This window comes from Chroicocephalus ridibundus, chromosome 3, assembly GCF_963924245.1.
Source record: "Chroicocephalus ridibundus chromosome 3, bChrRid1.1, whole genome shotgun sequence".
NCBI lineage: Eukaryota > Metazoa > Chordata > Aves > Charadriiformes > Laridae > Chroicocephalus > Chroicocephalus ridibundus.
Genome location: NC_086286.1, coordinates 101035540 through 101061230, shown reverse-complemented (window position 1 = coordinate 101061230; position 25691 = coordinate 101035540). Strand labels below are relative to the sequence as shown.

The window sequence follows — 25691 nt, the reverse complement described above, 5'->3', positions numbered from 1 at the left end:
GTCATATGAAGAAATGATAAATATTTTGAGAAGCAAAGGTAAGACAGTATTGTATTTTTCTACGTCATGTGACTTGTTTGTTTCCCAAATGTAGGTATGCTTTTAATAATAATAATCCTCCTTTGCAGGAGCAGTTATAAAGTATACCATCTTAATATTTACCGTTATAAGGCCTAGATGACAAGACTTGTTTTATTTAAAGGAAAGGTTTCATACCATATAAAAGCAAATGCTTTGATTGCCATTATACCATGATCACTGTTCTACTATGCAGGGAAACGCTGCTGGAAAGAATTCTTTATTTTAAAAGCCTATTTTAAAACCCCTATTTTAAAACAACATGTGTTTCTCTGTGTTAGCAAACACAAATGCACAGATAAAATAGGAAATAGGAAAAAAAAATACCCTGAATCACGGCAGAGCTTACCTGACCACTTCTCAGCAGATCTGCTGCTTTGCTGTCCAGTGCCTGTGAGTCCCTGAAACAGTGAGACAGAATAAACTCAATGTAACCACCATGTAGCCTACTCGGTTCACTTTAACACTTCAAACGACAAAACATACGCTTCAGAAACTACTCAAAAAGAGTTAGCATGCAACTCCAGCTGCAAAAGGTTTTGTTCACAAACTGAACAGCAATAGGCCTGTACTTTATTCTCATCAAAAAAGTAAACCAATCACATTGACAAAAAGCCACCGTAAACAAAAAGACTGTATTTAAAGGATTAACAGTTTTGGCATCCCTACCATCAAGTCTTCTGTTCTTTTTTTTTTTCTTTTTTTTCATCAAAATTTAGGTTATATATTTGTTGTTAGCAAGAGTTGCATTACTATTATTGTTAATTTTAGTTCTGTTTATTACCTTGAGGGTTATATATTGTAGAATAATTTTGTTGTCACTAGTTAATGTTAATTAGTTGTTTTAATAGCCTATATACCTATTTGTTATCTTTTGGTAGGTTTACTTTTTTAACTATCAGTAACTTAATAACTGAGAATATTTAACATTACTGTTGCATACTCAAAATTACAGAGTTACTATTAGTGTTACCTGTTTAACGTTTAGTCATCCTTTGAGTCCTGCGACATATTTCCTTAATAATCATCAGCCATCAAGTCTGATAGTCTCAAAAGAAATATCAGCCCTCTAAACTGCCTTCAAGGGCGATGATATTTAGCACTGAAAATTACAAATAAAGTTTTTGAAGTTGAGTACCAACAACTGGGCAGTGACACTGATGATTTGTTTATCAAGACAAATTGTTGTAAACTACGAAAAATGCAGTCAACGCACTCTTCTGAGTGAAAACAAATAGGTGAATCTATGCAATGCTTACATGTTGAATGGGATATTTAATGTGCGGGGAAACTCAAAGGTTGAAGAACTAGCATTTAGACAGTCTAACAGTGGTAAGTGGTAATCTTACCTCTTTAAACTCCATTACATTCTCACGAGAGACATGCTAATACAAACAAGTCAATCAGAGTTTGTGTTTAGCAAGATCAAGCTTAGAGGATAGTTTAAAATCCATTTATTGTTCTAAAGCATTTTTTTCCATTAACATGTTATACATTAGTGGATACTAACCATGATTCATGTAACAGTTTAGTTTGTTAACTTTTAAATTATTTAACAACCAGAAGTTATTAATACAACTTTTAAAGTCTTACACAAAAAATCTTAAAACAGGCTTGGGTTCATTTTTGTAATTTTTATATAAAAAACATTTTAGGCATCTCTTGAAAAAGAAATAAAGCAGGCATTTAAAGCTAGAAAACAAGTAATTCCAAATTTAGTTTGTTACAAAAGGTTTCAGCTTTATTGACAAATTATGGCAAACATATTTGACAAAATTATGGTTTCCTATTTAGAGAAGCTTACACATGGAACTTTATGTGATTTTTTTTAACAAATACAGGTTAAAACACTGAACAAATTCAGTTAGCTACATACATACAGTAGCCGCTTGTTTTCAACCCCATTAAAACAGCATTTAAAATTAAATTTACAAACTTAATATCGAACATCTTAATCTAAACTAACATATATTAAAAAAGACAGGTTAAAACATCTTATCTACAGCTTGATTATTGTCCGGTTCAAAAAAAAAAAAAAAGGAAAAAAAAGAATCATATTACAGTCTTTCAGCAACCCTAAACAAAAACTCAGCCTTAGCTAGTATGTAGAGAGACTCAAGATCTGTAACAGCGTCATGCTTTTTAAGTTACACACAGCAATGAATACAACCAACAGAACATCATCTTTGAATGGTTTATAGACAATGCTTGCCAAAGTTTTTTTGTCTCTGTTTTTTTTAAGTCCGTGTTATAAAATAATACTAATGCCAATGTCACTCCAATGTTATAGGAAATACAAGTAGTACATAGGATAATAATGAGCAGTAATCCCTAGGATAGAAAAGAAATGGACTATTACTTGTCTTGTTGCTGTTTATGTGGAGACCACAGGCTATTAATTGTCTTTGAGATGAGGTCACAGATGAGGAGGACCTTCAATATCTACCATAGGGGTGTTCCCTGTAACCCCCTCTGGCTGACCTTGGAGGTGGTGCCTTTAGGCTGGAACGGGTTGTGGCCCATTCTTCTTGTGCTAAAAACAGAAGAGAAAAGATATGTTTTGTAAATATCTAAACTTGAAAGAACAAAGAGCTGCTACTGCTAACGGCTGTCAGAATTCTCCAGGGTTTTGGGTGAAAGCTTTATAAAAAATAAAATGAGGATGGTGTTAGGATCCATTTCTTTATCCTCCCACAAAAATTTACAGAAAACTAACCTTCTGCTTCTCTACACAGGCAACCTGTCTGTCTCAGGATGAAAAAAACCTTACTCCTTCACTTTCAGCAGAGAATGAATACCTAGTGTGGTGGCAGTACAGTCAGCTCTGGAAAAATCACTGCGCTACTCTGTCAGCTCAGAATATATTTGATGTTTTGAGCTTCTAGCTTTTAAGCTAAAGCACCAATGTGAATAACATTTAATGCAGTTGGTATGTTAGTAAGATGAGAAATCTTTATCATGAAAAGATAATAGAAATACATTTGATTTTTTTCTTCCATTTGAGACCAAAAGAAAGAAAATAATGGAAGAAAAATAATGTGTAGAAATGAAGCTACTACATTAAGCACAAGAGTTTTGCCAAAGAGTTTTTACTTTACATTATCTTTAGAATACTTTTTAAAATTTGTGTTAATGAAATATGCCTGGGAAGAATATGTTAAAAACTTTAAGGCTAGTTCAGTTTTTATGAGGCTTCTGCAAAGCTTCTTCCCCCCCCCACCCCCAGACAATGTATTTCTGGAAGTTAAGCCTTCCAAAGGAGCAAATGGGAAGCTACCTACAGTTGAGGTCCAGCAGTTGAACCCCAAACTTGAACTCTCTCCTCAATCAGCTAGTGGATCATCAATGATTTCTGTTTTTTTCTTCCACTGACTTCAACTGATCGTACACATGGTGATTAAAATGGAAATGCGGAAATCACAGTATATCATCTGTCATATCACATCATAGGGCAATGTTACTCCTGTTACAATAGTGTAGAATACAACTGATTCATGTCCACCAGAAAGTTCAAAATCCCTACATACCCCCCCCCAAGTTATATCATAATCTGTCTACGTTTTTGTACTGAAATACAGAAGGTATTCAGAAATCAGTGTAACAAATGTTAGTTATTTTCCATATTCCTTTATTTTATTAGTGATCAGCTTGTTTGTATTACAGGTATGAATAGAAGATTAATGTCTGTAAAATATAAAAGTAAAGGTCAAGCCTTTCGATGAATAGGGGGGAATAAAGAACAATTTTTAAGGCGAATAAAAAACAGGGTCTGAAAAGTGAGGAGTTTAGAAGATTGGAAGGTGAACTGAAGCCAGAGAGAAAGGAAAAGGAAGATTCAAACTGATGATGAAACATTATGTTTGCAGTCACTATCAAAACAGAACTATTTGGAGCACCTCTCCTATGAAGACAGACTGAGAGAGTTGGGGTTGTTCAGCCTGGAGAAGAGAAGGCTTCGGGGAGACCTTATAGTGGCCTTCCAGTACCTGAAGGGGGCCTAGAGGAAAGGTGGAGAGGGACTCTTTTTGAGGGACTCTAGCAATAGGACGAGGGTAATGGTTTTAAACTGTAAGAGGGTAGATTTAGATTATATATTAGGAAAAAATTCTTTACTGTGAGGGTGGTGAGGCACTGGAACAGATTGCCCAGAGAAGTTGTGGATGCCCCATCCCTGGAGGTGTTCAAGGTCATGTTGGATGGGTCTTTGAGCAGCCTGGTCTAGTGGGAGGTGTCCCTGCCCATGGCAGGGGGGTTGGAACTACATGATATTTAAGGTCCCTTCCAACCCAAACCATTCTATGATTCTAAGATTCTATAACTTACTTCAATCTTCACTAGTCTCTCCTTAAATAGTTTATTCATATTGTTTAATTATGATGAGCTTAAAATGACAACTCACCAGTGAAACCAATACATACAGAGGCCTTTGTTTCTCTTCTGCATCTGGATTAATATGTTTATTGATAATAATATAGAATTCCAAATACATGATAGTGATATTGTTGCATAGTACAAGCAGAGAAAAAATTGTTTAGATTTTTCTTTTTCTATGCATGTGTTAGAGTCTGAGTTCCAAACAAATTTTTTAAGCGATATGGTGACATATTAGCTACATGTATTGAATGGTGTGCTGATGTTATATGTTTGGTATACTATTTTATATGTATATTATTTACTTTGCGAAATTAAAGTCTTCCCCAACATGGATAGGACCACATACTGTCCACCCACATGGGAAATTGAGGTCACAATTTCTTTCTCTGGCAGGTCAGGAAGCCCTCCTGGGTAAAAGAGGATGAGGTCTCCTGGGCATGGGAGGGGAACTGAACTCTAAATGTTGCATGGGTGGAAAAGTACCAAGATACCAGTATTTAGTATAGAGAATCTCTTGCAGAATAGTTGAGGAGCTCCATAGTTGAAGAAGCCACACCATGAATGGAAAGGTGCTAATGTTTTGTGTGCGCTCCATTTCAGGGCAAAGCGAAATGGGTTAGTTCAAATCAACACTGAGTGTAAATTATCGTTTCACCTTGCACTGAAACTGAGAGAACACTCACATCTTTGGTTATGGCCAGGAGCGGGATTCACAAAACATCTTTTCAGTTGAAACACAGTCAGTAACTGCACTAGTGCAAATAGTCTGCTTTTTAATGCAAAGTAAGCCACATTCACTTGAAACAGTGCTCACAGGATCAGACACCATGTTTTAGTTGAGAGACAGTAAACAACACTTGAAAGCTTATGGAATAATATAAACTCCAGCAAATACTTTACCCTGCTAGTCACCAAGGGATACACTGGTGACTGGAGATATTGCTGATGATGAAGCATCAATTTTTGCCCCCCAGATTATCACAGGGCAGAGCATGATTTATACCACAGATTGCTTGGAGTCAGATTATTTATTAAAGTGGGTGCAGAGTGAATTTTAAATGTGAATGGTCAGTCAGGCCATTAGATCATAGACCAGATCCAGGCCCACGACCCGACCAGCAGTGCAGGCACACACACTGTTATCACACGTTGGCATCACATTGAATTGTGAATAGACCCAAATGCAGGCTGGAGAGGATGCTTATTTCCATCCTTTTATCACCTTTTCCTGGTCCTCTGGATACAGGTGTCACTGGCCCACTACCTTCCTCATCTCATATACTCCTTCACTGAAATTAACTGTATTTCCCAAAACCAAGGGATGAATTTGCCCTTCCAATCACATCAGTACTGTCAAAGACTGTTTAAAGTTTTTTTGATGCAGATTTCTTTCCAATTTTGGTTTAAGATAGTCAACATTAGTAGTGTAAAGGCTATTCTCCTAGTGTAAATGAAGTATTATGTATCTACTGACTCCCTTATTGTCCAAACTTCATTTTTTAAAGGAATAAAACCATCGTTGATGTTAAGAAAAGAATTAATTCCACCTTGCCATTCACCTTTGAAGTTTAAAAGTTGCTGCTGCCTATTTATCTTTTTTTTATAACATTTAAAGACTTATATAAGACTTTAAAAATTCTCCCTGAATAATAAATGAAATTCATTACATATGCACTTTCATTTACTAGGAAAAAAACACAATAGCCCCCTTAGAAAATCAGAATACCTGTCATTTTCTTACCTGACTAATTGGAGTATCTAATCTTGCTACAGATCTACAACTGCAAAAAATGACCTATATTCCAAAAACTCCAGGAGTGCGCAGAAGTAACAGAAAAAAAGTTTGAACGAGCTGAAGCATTTTAGTTAATGAGCCTGATGTGTTTTAATGGACATGGCTTAATTCCTGGTATCTTGCTTTTGCTAATCAATGCTGACTTTTGTGGCCAGTAAGAAAATAATTAGCTGACTCTAGACTAAAATACTAAAGGGTTAAAACAGGTATCAAAGATTGCTTTTGTAAAAAAGGAAATACACAAGATAATGCTCTATAAAACAGAAAAAAAAATATAAAGCATAAAAAGCCTGTTAAAATTCCAAAAGCTATTTCTTCTCTGCAAGATGTTTTCTCTGCAACTACATTTCATTATCTCATTGCCTTGGGGTGTGAGGGGAAAGCCTGAGGAGGGGGAATATCAGCTGCAGAGCCGAAGTAAGGCTCAGGCTACCATGTATTAGGAGTGGACAACTCTGGAGAAGATTTGGTAGCGGCTGCTCTTGCTATGGAACAAGAAACATTCCTGTTGTGATGGTTTTGGTGCATTCAATTTATTTTCTTTTTCTTTGAGCTGCTCAAGATGTTCTCTTGTTGAATATCAGGGGTTTTATGGTCACACGAAACAAAAGTTTACTGTGGAAAGCTATTGCCTAGAGGGTTGAAGAAGTGGCAGCCAATATGATATAGTTCTAAATCCTCAGGTCTCTCATTCCTACAGGGAATCAGTTTCCATATAGTGAATTTAAAAATCCTGCCTCTGCAGTATGTTTCATTGCACCCTTTAAAAATGGCATTTTGCTGTAAACGTGCTGCAGCTTCAATTACCCTTTGCTGAAGTGTCACTGCATTTGCAGAGAGGCCTTGGGGAGAAGTAAGATTTAGATAAAAAGGCAGAAACTTGATTTATATAAATGAAAACGACTAAAGTAGTAAAAATATTCACTAAATGTACAACACAAAGACAAACCAATTCCTTGTTCCCTTCGAGTCATCCCCCCCCCCACCACCCCTGGACTGAAACACCTTCATATAAAGGTGAAATATACAGTACTCATATAGTAAAAAATGACTTTATATTACGCATTGGAAGAAGCTGTTTTTCCTTGACTGAGAGTGTTCTTAAAGTAAATTGCTGCTGTGGCTGTACCAGCTTCTGATACAGAACAGGAACAGAAAGCTAATTTGCAGTACAAGTCCATTATGCTCTTTTTTCCAGTAGCATGGTGGACCTGTTTGCTTGATTTCAAACTTTAACAAGAACACAGCTGATTTATATCTATTTGGTAACACTATCATCAAAATATGAGAGGATGGTTGACAGCTAACAGCTCTTGTTGATATTGCATGATAGACTCTACTGCATTAACAGGTGAACCTGTAGCCAAAACATAGATGAAAGTTTTGGGAATAGAGTCTTCAACTGGAAAACTGCTGGCCTCTACCACTCATACAGCAGTAAAGGATTATATGTTTATTGTGGAGAAAGCATGATCATATGAAGCAACACTATAAAGAGTCTCTGACCCACACAACGCCAATAAATTACAAGATGCAGCCACACTGATAAAAGAAAATCAGATTATTAGTGTTTTTTCATACAGAGAATTTTAATGAAGAACAATATAGCTGAATGCTAGTAATTAAAGGTTCCTTGATGTGCAAAGTTGCTCTTTCATGTCTCAATTCCAGTACTCCAAGGTAACCTTTGTTTTCCAGCATCAAGGCGGGGCCCTGAGAATGGAAAGCTCGGTCTTCAGGAATAGTCTTAAAGGATGGAAGCCATATAGACCACCTCAGTAGTCACACAGAGATTTGGGTAGTTCTTTGGGTAACAGAAGGGTCAAAAGATCCTTCAGCCATTTTGGTTCCCAGGCTGAGTTTCACTGTGTTTCAACAGGAGCTTCTCATCATTAGATTTTGTTGCATGCAAGACAGGTAAGAATTGAGTAATTCCTGATTCCCGACTGCTTATCTCCTAGACCATGGTTCTCCTCCCGCTGCTGCCTACACGCTGTATTAAATGTCGACTGCGTTTTCATTTCTAATGAATATGAGCATTTCATGTGCGGCAGAAACAGAACAAAAGCTAAAATTTCTTTCTTGATAGAATTTCTGCCGATTTCAGGTGGTAGTTTTGCATTTTCCATTTGGGAAGGCAATAATGCAAAACTGTTTCAGTCTTGTATCAACAAAATATATTGCAGTTAGCAGTCTTAAGGGTGCTCAACAGACATAATAATGGCAGAGCATTGGTACAAGGGGAGCGGTCTCCTCCTAAATGACACAGCCAATGATCTTATTTGACTGCCTGGCATAGGTATCTGGCAATCATCCAGAAGCTGAGACACCAATTAGTTGGCAAGGGAGCACGCAGTGCCCTTTTGTGCAAGTCACTGGTAAAATCAAAGCTACTCTGGCACATTCTGCATGGGAAACACAGCAGACTGCAGAGGTCATGTGAAAAGCTGAGCATGGACAAGACCGAACTACTAGATTGTGTCCATATTTAGTTTCCTACAGCATTTAAGGAAGCTGTGACCATACTACCATTTCAGTTGGAATTTAATCCTTCCAGTTAAAACTGTCACTTAAATTCCAGGTCTGGGCTCCTTTCTGACCCACTCTTCTCAGATAGTGTGAGGTTATGTCCTTGTTTCTGCAGTAATCATTTGTTAATGTTATTGTTTAGTATAATTTAGGTTTGCAATGTAATCTTCTTGGGGTTTTTAAATTTTTTTTTTAACAGTCGAGTAGTTTTGAAACCTCTTGGACCACTAAACCATCTCCAAATTGCTTGCTGACTACCCTGCACCTCTATTAATGAAAACTCAGCAAAAGCATTTCATTTTACTATATGTGATCTGTTTTGTGGACCAGGTTGAGATCATGCATTTTAACCTGCTCAGAAGAGATGGATATCACTTTTCTTCTGTCTGTAAAAATGAAACAATTTTTGTTTCCTACTTTTTGAATATTAAATAATTTTAAAGTAATTTTGAGTTTTCAGGAAAATGAACCGATCATGTTTCCAGAGATTTCAGTGAAAAAAACCCAGACGTAAGTAATAGATTTCTTTAAAAATCATTAAAATTATGCCAGGATGACACCAGAAAAATTTGCAGACTGTGTAAAAATGTCTGAAAACACTTCTGCAACAAGTCTCTACTGCTCTACTTGTATTCCTCTGACACTTCTAGAACTAAAAAGGCAGAAAGAATCCTTACCAACCACAGGTGCCATTTCAGATTTCACAAAATATCAGAAACCCACCGAGCAAAACAACGAGGCTTTCAGAACAAGACACCTTCAGTATCTAGTTTTGACAGGGATTGTGCCCCTAAAGACCCAGAGTCTGTGGAATAGGACCACTGACCCACTGAATGGTGAACCCAAGCCTCCCACTCTCCTTGGGAGTGTATTTGCTTCTAATGCTAACTGAAACACAAGAATACGTCATTGCCAGTACCTGGGGAATGCAACTCCTCGGAACGACGGTTTCCTCTGAATCACAGTTTCCAAGTTCCCACTCACCAGCAGAAGCAATGATTCCAGAAATAATAGGCTAGAAAGACTATTTTTGCTATTAAAATTGTGTAGCTGAATATATAGTGGAAGGCCCTTTTTGCAATTTCCTTATTAATAAAAACCCTTATCTTTGAGAATACATTCTCTAGTTAATATAATTACTACATCTGTTTAAAAAGAAGGCAGGCAAAATTACTTCATGAAATAACTGTAGAGTAAAAAGTCTGTAGAGTAGAATACAGACTGTGATGTCTTTTCACCCATGTTTTCATATGTTTATCTGCCTATGTCCCTTGCTAACTTTTCTTACACTTTCTTTTGTATGGGAGCTCATAGGTGCTGCTTTGAAAGGAACAAGTTACATTTGCTACTCAATGACATAAAACCAGATGTGACTCTAGGCCCAGTCTTCAGACCTAGGATGTTGATTCCAGAAGCGTCACAGATGGTCTGATCCCCTCTGGGATACAGTACTGGTCAGGAGGGAGACAGGAGAGGGCAATTTGGCACAGTGCCCTGTATTACTTAGCAGAGAAAGTGATCCTGTATACTTGATCTACCACTCCCCCCAAAAAGTATTAAAAGTTGTGCAGGATATATAAAAAATGGAATAAATCAGGGGTGCAGATCTCGCAGAAGATCAGGGAAAAAAGCTCAAAACACGCTGTGAAGGAGACAAATTGCTGGTGAGAACAGTGGTGTCTGCTCTTTCTCTGAGAGACTGCACCACAATGGAAAGGAAAGAGAGCTTGGAACATATTCGATCTTAATGAAGTGACATGTTAATGAAGTGGAAACTGACAGAGATTTCAGGTGAAGAGCAGGTAAGAGCTGTAGCCTTGCAGAAAAGTAGTTGGGAGAATTGCTACTGAGTCTGTGAATCAGTGTGCCCAAGAGCTGAAGGGATGTGCAGGGCCGTCATTGTGTTTTAATGCTGATTCCTTTTCCTCCTTCTGACTCACGCGCAAAGAAACCCTGCGGAGTCCGACCTCCCCGCTCCCTCGGTGGGGTCCACCTGCCATCCAGTCCTTCTGCTCTAGCGCGCTCCTCTCTCCCACTGTCCTTTTCACTTCTGACTGTCCTCAGTGCTATCAGGTGTCAAAGACTGTGATTGAAAAGAAATCCACAGAGGCTGTTTAATAACTGAAGGCTGAAGACCTATTTTTTTCCAGGAATTTGGTGTTATTGCCAACGTGCAAAATCTCTCTGATGTTGTCATTCATAGCTAAGGAGAAATGTTGTGTGCTTCGCTTTCAGAAACTAGAAGTACAGGTTACGTGGCATGATGGAAACCTAAGAGAGTTTATAGCTGAGGAATCTGAGTGTGCTTGGGCTTGAGGATTGCTTTGGGTGGGGTAACAAATGTCATCGTAAATTTTTTGGTGGCTACTCTGATAGGAAATGTGAAGTCATGGGCATGGCTCTTTTAATTACACTGGATATTTCTTTCCATTTGCTGTATGCTCCCTGTGAATCAATATTTGAAGCTCACATTTAGGACACACAAATTAATTGCTGTTATCACAGGCAATCAGCACCCTTGGTTTATGATTGATTGAAATTATATATCAGTATTTTAGCACTGCTTTTTACAATTCACATTGACTCTTAGGTGCTGTGTTTGCTGTTATATAAATATTTCTAATATCGATTGCAGACATTATTGATATATTAGCTGAGACTATCTTTAAAGATTATTGTTTGATCAATTGCTGGTAGACTCAGTAGGTCTGATCTACTGTTTAAATACAGAATTTAAGTTAGATTTTTTTCTTACTGGAGAGCTAGAATGAAAACAGGTCACAGTATTGTTAACCTGTGAACTTCCTTTGAATGTGGGATCACTAAATGGTATCATTTATAACAGAGATACATATGAAGTTGGTCCTGTCTTATTTTTTACCTATGTAGTATTAAAGGCACAGAAAAATTCACAGTGTTCCACCTACCCCAAAATTCTACCCCAAACAGTGGCTATCATCACATGCTTAAATATATTCTGGTACAAGATTCAAGAAAAGCACATACTCAGAGCGCTTTTTTCGTACTCTTTAGTCGGCATTCTGCAACCTTGTCATGGAATTTTCCAGCATTGAATAACACTCTTTCACAAATGCAAAGAGGGCAACAATACAAGTAATTAAAAGGCAGATCACATTAACAGATGCTTTAAAATTAAAAAATACATATTAACACCATGTGATTTGCATATGAATATGTTATTTCCTAATAATTTTACATTAATATTCATTGCTTATTCCCTGTAATAATAAAGACCTGATCACTTCTTCTTCCTGGTAACTTATTTAACATCTGAATATTGCCCACAATTTTTGGGCACAACTTCATTCATCTCTGGTCAATTATATTGGGACAGGTGGCCAGGAAGAGATAGAAAGAGCTATTCTGCTTAGATAGTCAAGACGTATATAACACCAATTAAGATAATGGTTTAATTTGATCTGCCATTTAGCTTTCAGTGCTATTAGAAACACAGAAGCTGCCTTAATTCAGAATAAAATGGTTTTCTTTCCTATGAGGAAAAAAATCTCTACCTTCTTTGCAAGGTCGTTACACTGCATAGATTTGGGGGGAGCACACCGCACTAGAGATGGAGCATAAGTGGCAGTCAGGAATTGTGATTACTGGCTCTACTCCTTGTTTGCTCAGTGACCTTGGATAATTGTTTAATATTTTGTGGTATGGCTTCTTCACCGGCAGAATGAGACAGGAATACCTGCTTCCCTGAGGTGTTCTGAGGTGTAATTAATTGCCTGAGCAGTGAGAGAGAAGTGCTATGGACGTGCTGAGCAGAAGACCCAATAGAAACCAGACATTTAACTTTAAAATGAGACCACTGAAAATTAGAATTATTTTCTTTGGGTAATTCAATTTGTGCTGTCTTTCTAACAAGCCTCCAAACTTCTCCCTATGTGAAAAGATGGGTGGAGACAAAGTACTAAGCAACAGTTGGAAACTTTGCCCTACACGAGCTAATGACTAAAGTTCAGCTAACATTGACAAAGCCAGGATTTTACCCCATAAATCCACACAAAAAAAGACAGTTGCACTTTTCTCGTGTCATAATTGGACAAGTATATATTATTTTAGACAAAAAATTCAAGAACAGGCTTTGTCTTTTTTTTTTTTTTTTTTTTTTAAAGAGAGCATGCACTTATTTCTTCACTCTTCTGCTCTCTTTTTGCTTATCTGCAAACCCTGCAACATAGACAGGATTTCCTGACTTGCTACTATGCATTTTATAATTTTGTGAGAATAGCTGAAATGGCTATCTTTCAAATCACAAATGGAACCTTTTTTATTTGAAATGTGGAATCTTGTCAGAAGACAAAAGGTGTTTGTGAAACGTAGACTCAAAACCACTATGCTCATTTATACCGTGCTAAATACCACTTACTTTAGTAAACATACTGCATATGCAATATATATGGCTTAAAAATTAGAAATGTTAGGTAAACCTCATGGTTCAGTAGTCCATTTTCTGGACTTAGCTGTCCTTAGCTTTAAAAAGCTACTGTCCCTATGAGAGTACCTTCTCTTCAGGAGGGATAATAAATTAGATATTCCAAATCTACTTTAGTGTTGTGAGCTGCCCTGGCTTAAACTGGTAGTGGAGAATCACAGAAATCCTCCAGCTGACCTAGCACCGGAGCAGAGGAGGACTGCTCGTGCGCTTGTAGGTTGAGTAATGCCAGCATGCAGAGCAGCAATGAACGACTGGAGAAAATAATTTCTTCCAAGGCTTCAGCCACTTTTGCAGCAAACATCTGCCTCAGGCAGGAGAGGAGAAGCACCAGGGTTCCCAGGTAACTAGTTTGGGAACCTGCAACACAGGGAGGAACCGGGCTGCTACCAGTGTTGCTGTGAGGTGATCGTGAACATGACAGTGTGGAGGGAGTTCTAGTTTTTAATTGTTTATTTATTTTTATTTTCAGGAAAAATGAATTTTCTATTACTTTATGAAACGTGCAGCGATATACTCTGCCTCGAATTACACAGATGGTCAGCACTACATGCGCATCAGTATTACAGGACTTTTTTCTTAGATTCTCCAAATCTACTGTTCCCATAGTGAAAGGCAGTGAAATTACCACTTGAAATACTACATAGGAAAGTTTTGCATGATTTACTTATTCTTATTCTGTCATAGAAAATGATTTATAATTCAGGAGTAATAGAGGAAGCACAACAAGTCGCTATAAATTAAAAGCACTCCCTTTTCTTGTGCTGCATGTGGATTTTTTTTCAGTGTTGCAGCATAATAACTGAAGTACAAATGTTTTAGGATATACAGTCAGTTAGAAGAATGTGACGGGTTTAAATATGGAACTTTCTAAAGAATTATAGCCTAATTTAAACAATGATTTGACAAAACAGCAATAACTTTAGCATCATCCCCACAGTAGCCATCATAGCTGAATTCAAAATGTGCTCCCTTTTCTGCAGACTTTCAAAATCATGCTCTTATGAAAATCATAAATCTCTTCTGAGGGAATGAATACTATTTGGGAGACAGCTAAGGTGATTCCTCCAGCAAAAGAATTGATAAAATTTTGCAGAAAATCGAGGAAATGCTTTTGACAGTTCATTCTGTCCCACAGAGTAGGAACTGGATCTCTGATACCCTAGTAAGTATAGGAATGAATGAAATAGAAGATTAAAGGAGGACAATTTATTTGGTATATCTTCTGTCCATATGCAGTAGAAGTCTCCAATGACTCCTGGTTTTGGTGGAAGAAAAACAGAGCGCTGTACAGGAAGACTCAGGAGCACTTCTGAGTTCCCAGGGCTGGGTTACACCTGCCTCATGCTCAGGGAGAGACCAGATGCCTCTACTCCCTCAAAATAAAGGCGGTCATGCAGGTCCATGGCCCACTCCAGCATTTTTTGGGACAGAACCACAGCACATGCAGCAAGGTCATCAGCCTGGACAGCTGAGGAAACATCAGGACTCAGGTGCTATATCAGTATTAGCACATGGTGCATACAAATAGGAATGATCTGCAGAGTGAAACAGCTGACGCTGAGGACCTCATGTTCACACTATACGGCTTCTAGAGATTTTTTTCCATTCCAGACTGGACATAGTTTGAGCCTCTGAACTGAATTCTCACAAGAAGGTGAGTGCACATTCTGGTTTAGTTTCAAAGTAAAAGTCATGTACTTTGAGCCAACTCAGTGATGTGAAAAGAAGAGTGACAAATGGAGACAACTGGGAAATCTGCTTTGAAAGGGCACTTCTGGTCCTATGCTAGTGTAGAAGCGCCCAGCATGTGCTAACCTGCTGGCCAGGTGCTCTGTAGAGACACAGCAGAAAAACTCCACCACGCTGGAGCATCTGTGTCCTGTTGCCTCTGAGATGCTTAATCAATGCTAAGATGTGCCAAGGCCTAGAAACCAAAGAAAGTTTTCTTTGGTATGTTGCCAGTGATATTTCCTATCAGATACCAAATGTATATGCTCAGATGATACAAATGTACTATCAGTGCACATTAGTAAGGCTTTATTAATTAGTGTTAGAAAAAATCTTGCCTGTAATCACAAGCTATGGGAAATCAAACACTGCAATGAGGAGAATCAGACCTATGTCTCTTACATCTGCATATCAGTCACTACCTTATTTGAGCACTTGATTTCCTACATTTGAAAACTTAAATGGGGCTAGGCTAGAAAAAAAATAGGGTAAGAAACCCTTAGCAACTTGAGCATAATGAATATTAGGACCAATGACCTACTATAGCAAAGCTATTGTTTGGAACTTGGACTTGACCGGCAAACAAACCTCTTCACCTGCAGAGCAATTGCTAAGAAGTGCTTTTTCAAATTTTAACAATATTTTTCTGTATACATTGCAGCATGGCTTCATCTGGTTTTATCACTGCCATAGATTCACCAACACAGGTTTTATTTCACATCAGGATGGTAGCTACTTGAGTTTCTCCACGAAATGAGCATGCTTATGTCTTATCATGAAATATGAGAATTTATGTCTCCTAAGGCAACATCTCTTCAATCAACCTATTTATCATAATTCCTGAAGTTTGAATGCTCCGTACACTCTTTCCTCCCCCAACTTCATCACTATATATTTATTTTTACTTTTACTTCTTCAGCAAAAACTATCATTGTTACTCCAAAAAAAAGCCAAACAACAAACCAACCTAGGTAATATGCTCTTCAGGCCAAACACAAAATTAAAAAATAAACAAGATAATAAAAAAGTAGTGGAACATTCCTGTACATTTTTAGTTGTTAGTCGTATAAAGCCCTATAAAGAATTTGTGTATAAAGCACTGTCTGTGTAGAACATTACTTAGTAAAGTAATTGTCATCACAACTGCAAAGATCTCATATTGAGTGACTGTCAAGGAATTATTTGTGAAATAGTCAGTTAAATCATCGTGGCAGCATTTTACAACTTAGAGGTTGTCTTACGTTAAAAGAAATTTTGCTAAACAGTTACACTCTCCAATTTTAATTAAAGATGGAATTATCCTAAACCCAAATATCAGCTGTTTACAAGTGAGCACTTAATGCTAAACTGAAGTAGAATACACACTACAAAATGTGGTAATTAGAGAAAATGTGCACATTAAAAAAATTATGGTGAAGATAGAGCACACTTAAATAATGCTGTCTCCTCGCCACAATGGCAGCACATGCAGTAAACAGCCTTGCAGGCTTTTCCTGTATAGCAACAGGAATGTTAGTGGAGTTCACTTATGTCTTCCCTCTTTGTGTAAAAGACAAGGTACAGATTAACCTTCCTAACTCTTGCCTAAGGCCTTTGGCAGATGGTGTTATTCTAATTTAATTGTGGTGGTTTAGGAGGTTATAGACTTTAACCCTCTCCTTTTACCCTCTACCTAAGGTTTCTGCATTTTTGGTAGTAGAAACAGAAGTCCACGTGTACTGTCCTCTCAGATACTGCGGTTCATGACCTGGCATAAAGACATAAATCACCATCATTTTCAGGTCATGCACGCGACAGAATATGCACCAGGCTGTGAACTATAGCATCTGACAACAGGCACACTCTTACTTTCCTCCATCCTCGCTATGGCAGTATCCACCTTTGGAAGCAGAGGCAGGAGCCTCTTCAGCCTTCTGCAGGGAGAAGTGGCAGAGCTCCTTTGCTAGAGTCCCCAGACCGTGGAATAACTAAGACAGAAACTGTATCTGATAAATAAAAACTTGTGCGCTCCCATCAGTGCAAGGGAGAAAAAGGATTCAGATGAAACAACCATGAGGCAGATCAGATAAAATTAATAAAGCTTATAAGACATTGGAGTACCTTGCTAGCAAGTCTAGAGTGACCTAACACAGCACAACACTTGTATTGAGAATGCTGGTTCCTCTGAAAAACAGGGAAAAGGAGAGAGAAATGAGAACGTGAACGGTTTACAAAGGCTTTTTCCTTTACAGTGTTCCTGTCCAGTGAAGGTGCTTTTTGGACTTGGGCACGACATTATATACGGGCAGGAAAGGTTCTCAGTTACCAAATTTTCAGTTGTACATTTTATCCTAATCAATTTATAAGACAAATCATTAAATTCATGTTTTCACTAGATACTTCCTCAGATGACAACAGTGCCAGAAGGGAAAACACAAAATTATTAAAATATAGTCAGAGCAATGGTTATAAAGTTTGTGTTCATAAATTAATCCCATTTCATGCCTTCTGTTTTATAACATAAGCATCATCATCAAGTTAAAATGACACTGTCACCCTAGTGTAGACTCCTAGATTTAAATTCATATCTGTAGATATCAAGACCTTCAGTGACACAAGTATCATAAAATGTTTATTGAGTGTGATTAGAGGTGAGGATGCTTTACATTTTTGAAAATTGTGCGGTACTTTAAGTGACTAGCCTTTTAGTTTTAAAGTGCCTGCTGAAGATACTTCTTTACCATTCATATGAGGAAGCCTATAAGGCCTATGTCCACAAGAAGACGGCATGCGCCCCAAATTTATGTTCCTCAGCCCGGAACAGTGATCTTCAAAATTCTCTAGCAGTAGCTGCATAATCTAGATCCTATAAAAAATTGTAGGAATCTCATAATTCCTTAGTAAAGTATTTCCAGGTGCCCAGAGGCTGCTACAGGGAATGCTTTGAAGTGTCTCTGCTTTGATGCTTCTGAGAGACTGGGTGGCAAGCATATCAAATCGCAATAGAATTTGAGTATCTAATTGCATGACAGGGTCCTATGCTATGAACTTTCATTCATGAAACATCCCTAAGTCATGGGAAATAGTGGGATTTTACATATATCCCTCTCAGCTGCCTTTGTCATTGTCTTGGGAGGTTGCTTGGTTGGATTTGGAAGGGACTGAATTCTCAGGAACCTTCACAGCAGAAACTGAACAAGGAGTCAAGGCAATTAACCCAAGTTGTGGATTCTACAGCAGGGAATAGTGAGCAAGAGTTCACCTTGCCCAGCCTCAGATAAGTGACTTAGGGCATTTCTTGTTTGGTACTTCCATCTAATTAAAAGGGAGATGAACTTCTTGAGAATGACATGGTGTTCAGGTGAGCTCTGCTCTGAAACACTGCTGTGATTTTTGCAACCCTATAATGAATAATCCATAAAGGCATAAATCTTAAGAACTTCTGAGGAAACAGTGACCCCAGTCAGAGTTCTCCACAAGGCCTTTTAAAAGGAGCATAGAAGAACATATGAGACAAAAACCACCTGCTACCTGCCCAGATAGAAAGAAAAGTCATAGCAGGCAGCTCATATGGGAGTACTATGGTGCTGTATAATAGTTAACAGACTACAGAAAGCTCTATATTATACTTAAAAAAAATTAAGAAGGAAGTAGCATTGTTATTTGGTCGAATCTACTTCATGAAAAAGAATAAAAGGAAACCTTCTTGGGATTGAGAACCGTCCTCCCTAAATATAAGTTGGAAGAAATAGGATGCATGGGAAAAAATAAAGAGACGCCAAGCTAGTCAATTTCTGAGAATTCATATACGGTTCTTGGAAGGGATAAGTGTGAAAAGACAATTCATTACAAGAAACATCTAAAAGACAACAACAAGAAGACACCAGTTCTATGTTCATGTACCATTTGTGTGTGGTCTTATTCCGAGTTTGGAGGAATTCTGAATTACAGAGGTGTGCCAGAAAGGATTGTAAAGGAGGAACACAGCCTTGTTGTGGAAGATAAAACAAGGTGTGAAACTGAACTGGGGTGAAAGAAAGACTGTGTTGATTTCTGCAGGACAGTGAAATGTGAAGGGACGGCTGATTTCATACAGTGGGGTGGATTCAGAAGACTCACAATGCATTGCAAAACATCCTGAAAAAAAAAGTAGGGAACTGGGAACAGTTCTCTGGGAACAGAGAATTAGAGTAAAAGTTACATGAGGATGAGAAGGGGTGGCACCAGGTTGCTTGTTATCTGGGTGGGAAGCACTGAAAAAGTCACATACATAGAGAACATCAGTGTATGTACCAAGAATTTAGAAAATGAGGAAGTTAAGAATATATTATATATCTCCATATACTCAGATTACCTCTTCAGATAAATGGTGGTGACTTTGGGATGAAGGAAGTTCACGCACAGGTTTCCAGAGCACAGAACTAGTGAATTTACTAATCTGGTAAAGTAAGTGAACCAACAAGAGTACAAAGACTCACATAGAAATGTATCTGATTTCAGAAAGTAGAAAAATAGCAATTTGGAATATTATTCCATTTTAAAGTTTATTCCAGGTTACTGGTAAAACTATTCCAGAATTTTGTATTCAAAGGTCAGGTCACAAAATTGTTTAAGCAAAAAAAATGTCCACAGTTTTCAACCACATATTTTAAGAGAAGTCTAGCAAAGCAAACTCAAGCTTTTTGAGTTTGCTTTGGTTGCTAAATGGCAAAAAAAGTTTGCTTCATGCAGAGCAAAAATTTAGGCATGATCCCACTCTTTGAGCACTTTGTAAGCCTTAGCTAACTGCTCCATTCAAAAGCCCTGCTGGGAAAACAAGTAATATTCTTCTAGTTTTACAAATGAGGGATTGGAGGAAGAGTGACATTACTTTAAATGTCTTGCCCAAACACACAGAGATTCAGCGTTGGGAAGTCTAGTTAAAAGTTAAGCAGTGGGTAATTCTTACTGCTGAGCTCAGACTTTTCTGCTTTTCTGCATCGCCCAAAACCTTAGCAATACATCTGGGAGGAGAGATGGAGAGGGGAGCTGGAGAGGGGAGGAAAAGTCTTTCACTGCAGGTATTAAAAAAAGTAGGTACAAAAAGGAAACAAAAGGAAAGGTAACCAAACCACACACATTCATATGGATAAGTTGTTATTATTATTATTACTTGTTTAGCACTGAAAATCTGCTTGACTGCACATTGTATTATCCAAATATACTGTAAGTATGGATTATACAAAAAATTATTTCTGATTATGCAATGCAATCATTTGGACAACGTCTCAGTAATGTCTCGTGATTTCTGTACAAATATAAAGGAAACTGCAACTTTGCATTACAGTGACATTTGCTTCACAGCTGCATGAATAAATTTCTTTCAAGCAGCGATCCTTATATAACCCCTCGCTGTAACTTTTACTTGCAGCATCATTTCCCGCAGCTCACATTCTCACAACGCTTTGGAAGTCACCATGTAAACTTAGGATACTTTATTAGTAGTAGTAAATCAAGCATGACATCTCTGCTGAGTATACAGGGGTCAGTCTTTAAGCTGACAATAGTCAGCACCGCTCTATTATTTCAGTGAAAATGTCAGATTCACTGTGCCATCTGATGGTAAAATGTGCTGGGAAAAAACCTGATAGGAAAGGACGGAATACATTCTGTTATTGAAACACATCACTAATATCAAACCACACACCTAGAAAATGGGCTGCACACGCTGGAGCAACACTTTATTTTCCTCTCATGCCCTCTGTTCCTGTGAAGTGGAACTGGAATAGCTCAGACACAGACTCGGCGGGGAGAGGTGCAAAGGGTACAGCGCTGCCTGGTGTGCCACGAGATACTCCTTTCCCCCCTTGGTGCAGTGGGGGTTCCCATGGTGGCACAGCACCCTCTCTTTCCACTTTCAATAGTCTGTATTTAAAAATCTTACAAAACTTGCTGCTTGAAGCAATGCGTATGACAGCAGCAGATGCATAGTATTGTTGGCACATCAAGCAGACGGACACTTAACACTGTGAAATATATTCAGGCACTTAATCAGAAACTTCAGTGTTGCTCTTAAAGCTGATCTGTGACTGTGATTAATTGGCTTTGTAATTTTGATCAAAATTGATCTGTCCCATTTTCTGGTCCCACTTCAGTAAGTCAAACCTCATCCTAAAGTTGCAGAAATCCATTTTGTTTGGTCTTTGTAAAAGTGGCAAAAGAAAGAAAAGTATGTGGAAGTAATTTCTGAGTTGTCAGTGACAGGTTTTTTCTTTTGATTTCACACTTTTGCTGAAGATAGAATAGACCTTACCGTAGCTGTCATAAGCCTCTTCGCTTGTTCCGTGACCGTAGTCATAATATTCAGGCACACTGTAACAGATTCAGATAGCCATGTCACTATTACCATAGGTAACCAACTCAAAATGAAAACAGAGCATAGAAAATGAAACACATTTTAACACTTCTACATGATAGCACAGTCCATCTAGTTTCAGGGGTAGTGAGAATTTAAAAAATACGAAGGAAAATGTATCGGTGACAATAACAGCTATTATAGAGCACATCACATTTCTTATCTACTGAGCATAAACCAAAATTGGTTCTAAATATGTAAACCTAGGAGTTGTGACAAACACTGCCAGAAATTCTATTTGCAAAAATAAGGTTCGAAAAAAGACCATTCACTTTATTATTCACTATTGTTAACCCACCAAAAGACGTGTTAATCTCATTTATCTGTAATTCCAAACATTTATGCGGCATCAAACTCAGCGTAGTTTGTTTCCCCCCAAAGCTAACTGCATTGTATTGTGGGGAACCTGTAAACTACTTATCTTTACCAAAAACACTGACAGGATTTCAGCTTTGCTCCTGAAGAAGAAAGTGTGTCTCCACTGCTTGTAAAGAGAAACCTGATTCTCCACAGCCTTTGTCCTTATGCAGTTATTGGACACCCATGGAAAGTTTTATACAGTAATCAATAAAATGCGTATTGAAAGCAGTGAGGTTCAAGGAGTGGAAAATCAGACTTAAGAGTCTCAAACCCACTTTTTCACTGCTTTGTGTTCATTAACAAAAATTATGTATGGTCATATTAACGTGTTACCAAAACATTTCAGATCACAGTGACACCCTGATAATCAGAAATCCCCAGCTATTACCCAGAAAATCTGACCTCTAAGACATAATGAAATGGAAATGGAATTTTTCATACTTTTGATTGAATGCCATTATTATTTACAGTTTGCGCTATGTATTTGGTACCTGGTACCAAATTCAAGATCAGACAACTGGTGTTATCAGGTACCAGGTAGATATAACAAGAATCAGTCTCTGCCCAGAAAAACTTACAACTCCACGAACTCTATTATATTGTACTTCTGTTTGTAGTGAATCAAACAGAAAATGTAACACTTTCCCTGTTAATCTTTTGTTATTGTCACATTTTCTTCTTTTTCCTTGGACACTGTGCGAGACGGATTCTTGTAAAATGAACAGAAGCAGGCAATCAGCTCGATATTGCACTATTTATAACATTATTGCTCAGGCAATTTTCCATATTAGATTATAATTTTAAAAATATTAATTTACACTTGAAAGAGAAGCTTAGTTGACAGTGCAGTGTACGTAAAAATATTTCACAAATACAACAGAGATAAACAAGCAATCTGTAACAATTATTTTCTTAAACTAATTTTGATTTCTTTGTTCACAAGCTGCCTGTAATCAGATTTTTAATTTCTCGAACTTAATAGCTATTCGTAACTATTCTTGGAACAATTTCTGAGAATAATTCATGTAATGTATCTCACTTGAGAGCACTGATTGCATGTGTCTGATAACCGACAGTCAACTTGTTTTGATTTGGGACACGTCATCCCCTGACTGGCTAGGCACAGCTCTCACAGGCAGTTTTCAGCTACAAATATCTTGTGTTTTTTTTTTTTTTTTTTTTTTTTTTAACTGAAAACGCAGCTATAATTGTTGTGCATTAATTTAGTAATTTAGCCAGAAGTCATTCATGTGAGTGGATAGTACACTGACGTCAACAGCTCAGACAGATGAAATTCATTTGCTAAAGCAGTTTCAGAAAGTGGATATACAAGTGACATGAATGAAAATGAAGTTAATACTTTTAAATATTTTTCCCAATGCTATCCAAGCTCTATAGGACATAATCACTGCAAAGCATTACCTTCCAGGATAATGGGAGCCATCCAGTTGCCTGAAAATTAATTATCTAAACATACACACCCTCCTTTTAAATCGGTGCAAGAAATCAACAGCAAGAATATAAATTTTATTTGAACATACTAAGCATTGTGTACTATTTTGCAATGATTCTAGTAGCCAGTTAAATAAAATTACAGGATTATGTAAGGTAAACTACAGAACTGGCAACGCCAGGGTTAGGTCACGTAACAAATTATATCTACAGAGCTCATGGTTGAGACCTAAGAAATTACTTGAAATGTACAGAACAGACAGATGACATACCACTTAGACCTGGCAGACAGCAGTATGTAAAAAATCTTGTGTAATCCAATTTAAGCAGCAGCATTTTGGCGTACTGCCTGCTTTTCTGGGTAGAGGAGAGCGTTGGACTAGTGAGTGGGGTTACAGGAGAAGAAACCCCGCAATTCTCATCTTCTGTCAGTGGATAAAATGCTAGTATTTCTTCCTCACACATTTTAAAAACCAAAGCGGCTGCATCCAAAGGTCAGCTTTAAAAGGAGTGCGTTTGGGACCCAGTCCACAGGCCAATAAGTTACCAACATCAGTTCTGCTTTCAGTGGTCACTGAGTAGGGCCTTGAGCTATTACCATCGATATAACATCCGTCAAAATGCAAGACTTGCAAGAGCAGGTAAAAATTCATTGCTACCCTCTTGTTGTTGTACTTTTTTATTGGACAAAACCCACACAATCATACAGGCAATAAGGATGTGAGATAAAAGTCCTGCACAGTGAACATTCAGAAGTGAAATACAGTATAAACAGAATACAAAGTTAATACACAAACCGTTAAAATAAGAAACAAGCCATATTGCAACTATAGAAAGGAAGTGATTTGTTATATACTGCATATTTGATGTCTGTGAGCACAATACTTAACACGTTTCTGAAAACGCATAATTCATGGCACAATACATGATTGTGATCTAAGTTCTACAAATTTATTTCCCTGAATAATATACCTTTTTTCATTATGAGCCAAAATGGTATTTCAAATTCCTTGCTAACTCTTATTAGACAGTGTTTTGAACAATACCTAAGTGAAGGAAAAGTATTTTTTAATGTGAAACACCTGATTTAAACTCACATTTTGTGAGCCGACTGCTTATCTATTAGACTGCTCGATTTTAAACCTTTCTGAATCTTCACTACAAACTGTTACATGCATTTATTTGTAAACATTTTCCTCTGTTTTTTATTAAAGTGAACAATGAATGATGTTTATAAAAATGGGTGATAAAATACGGCTTTACACACATAAGGTCTTTTTAAAACTATTGAACTACATAAAGATTTAGTTCTTTCGCATTATGCCCAACTGTGGAAGGAAACAATCAGCAAACGCATTCAGCATAATTAAAACTTGTTTATGTAATTTTAAAGTTCTCAGACTGTTCCTGGAAAATTTGGTGATCATGAGCTCTAGAAACCTCAGGCTCTCTTGGCAGTGCTAATTGGAAACAAGACACCATTATCTGTCATTAGCATTCATTACTTTCAAGCAACATGAAGTGTAATTTACTTAAGTACATGCACCCACCTGAAAGCAGGATGCAATACATTTTATAAAGCAGATAAGATTAGCTCATTAACAACTTCTCAACTTTCACTCCTAAATTTTCAAAGCATTGCACTATACTTAAACACCAGACTTCTGACACACAGAGGTCTTGAAGTGCCATGACTTAGACTCTTGTCACCTTCTAGATGTACCATTTGTGGAAGAATTGGTATACATGGGACTATGAATCTTACAAGTAGTTTAGTTATTTTTATATGTCAAATGGTTTCCAATCTGACAACCTCTGATGTAATTTTTGTCTATCTAGAGGAAACTTCTGCAACAAAGATGTATGATTCTGTCCTCATTCCTATTCTGTGGGCAAGAAGATTAATAATACATATATTGTTAATTTTCATTATCATAACCTATTTATGCTTATTTTAACATAACTGCTGGTTTTGGTTAGTACTTTTGAACCTGTTCCTTTTAAAGATTTGAGATCAGATTTTCCATAAACTTGTGGTGTCTTCTTTTCGTGCAGATAAAGCCAGACCAGTTCCAAAAAAGGAACACAAAAGATGTTCCTTATTTGAAAGACAAGGGCCCCCTGAGCTGCCTTCCAACCTGAATTATCTGGTCCTCCTATGGTATAAGAAGGGCTCACATACAGAGGCTCTGAATCTAGACAGCAATCTTTAAAGCTAACAGAGGTTTTTAACCTCTCGTTAACTGGGACTTTTTCAAATTGACATTAGCTAAGTAAAACTGAATTCCATTCTGACTGTGTCAACACCCATGGGAAACCACACGGCTTGTTATCCAAAAGGCTGTGGAGAATGGTGCTGTAAGGTGGTTTAAGCAAAGAACCGCAAACAAAAGAGTTAAGACTGAAGCCACAAACCCCTGACTTTTGGGTCAACAAGCCACCTTGGGGAAGGGTGTTGTTCACCACTCAGAGATCAATGGTGTCAGGTACAGGAAATCACAATACTAACGAATAGACTGCATTAGCCTTTGACCAAC

General features: G+C 37.5%; 1 protein-coding gene across 4 annotated transcripts in view; it reads right to left on the bottom strand.

The window, feature by feature from the left end:
• KHDRBS2 (KH RNA binding domain containing, signal transduction associated 2) overlaps window positions 1-25691 on the bottom strand; it is a 636753-nt gene that overhangs the window by 31234 nt on the left and 579828 nt on the right. For 3 of the 4 annotated variants that reach the window (XR_010070438.1, XR_010070437.1, XR_010070439.1), the window contains exons 8-10: window positions 21241-21299; window positions 2438-2611; window positions 428-479 (exon numbers count right to left, since the gene is read on the bottom strand). Coding sequence is in view for 1 of the 4 variants with exons in the window: in XM_063330276.1 (XP_063186346.1) it covers window positions 2514-2611; window positions 21241-21299 (157 nt within the window). In the remaining 3 variants the exon portion in view is untranslated. Of the gene's footprint in view, window positions 1-427; window positions 480-1590; window positions 2612-21240; window positions 21300-25691 lie in introns of those variants that run through there. The other variant, XM_063330276.1, reaches the window with a different exon arrangement.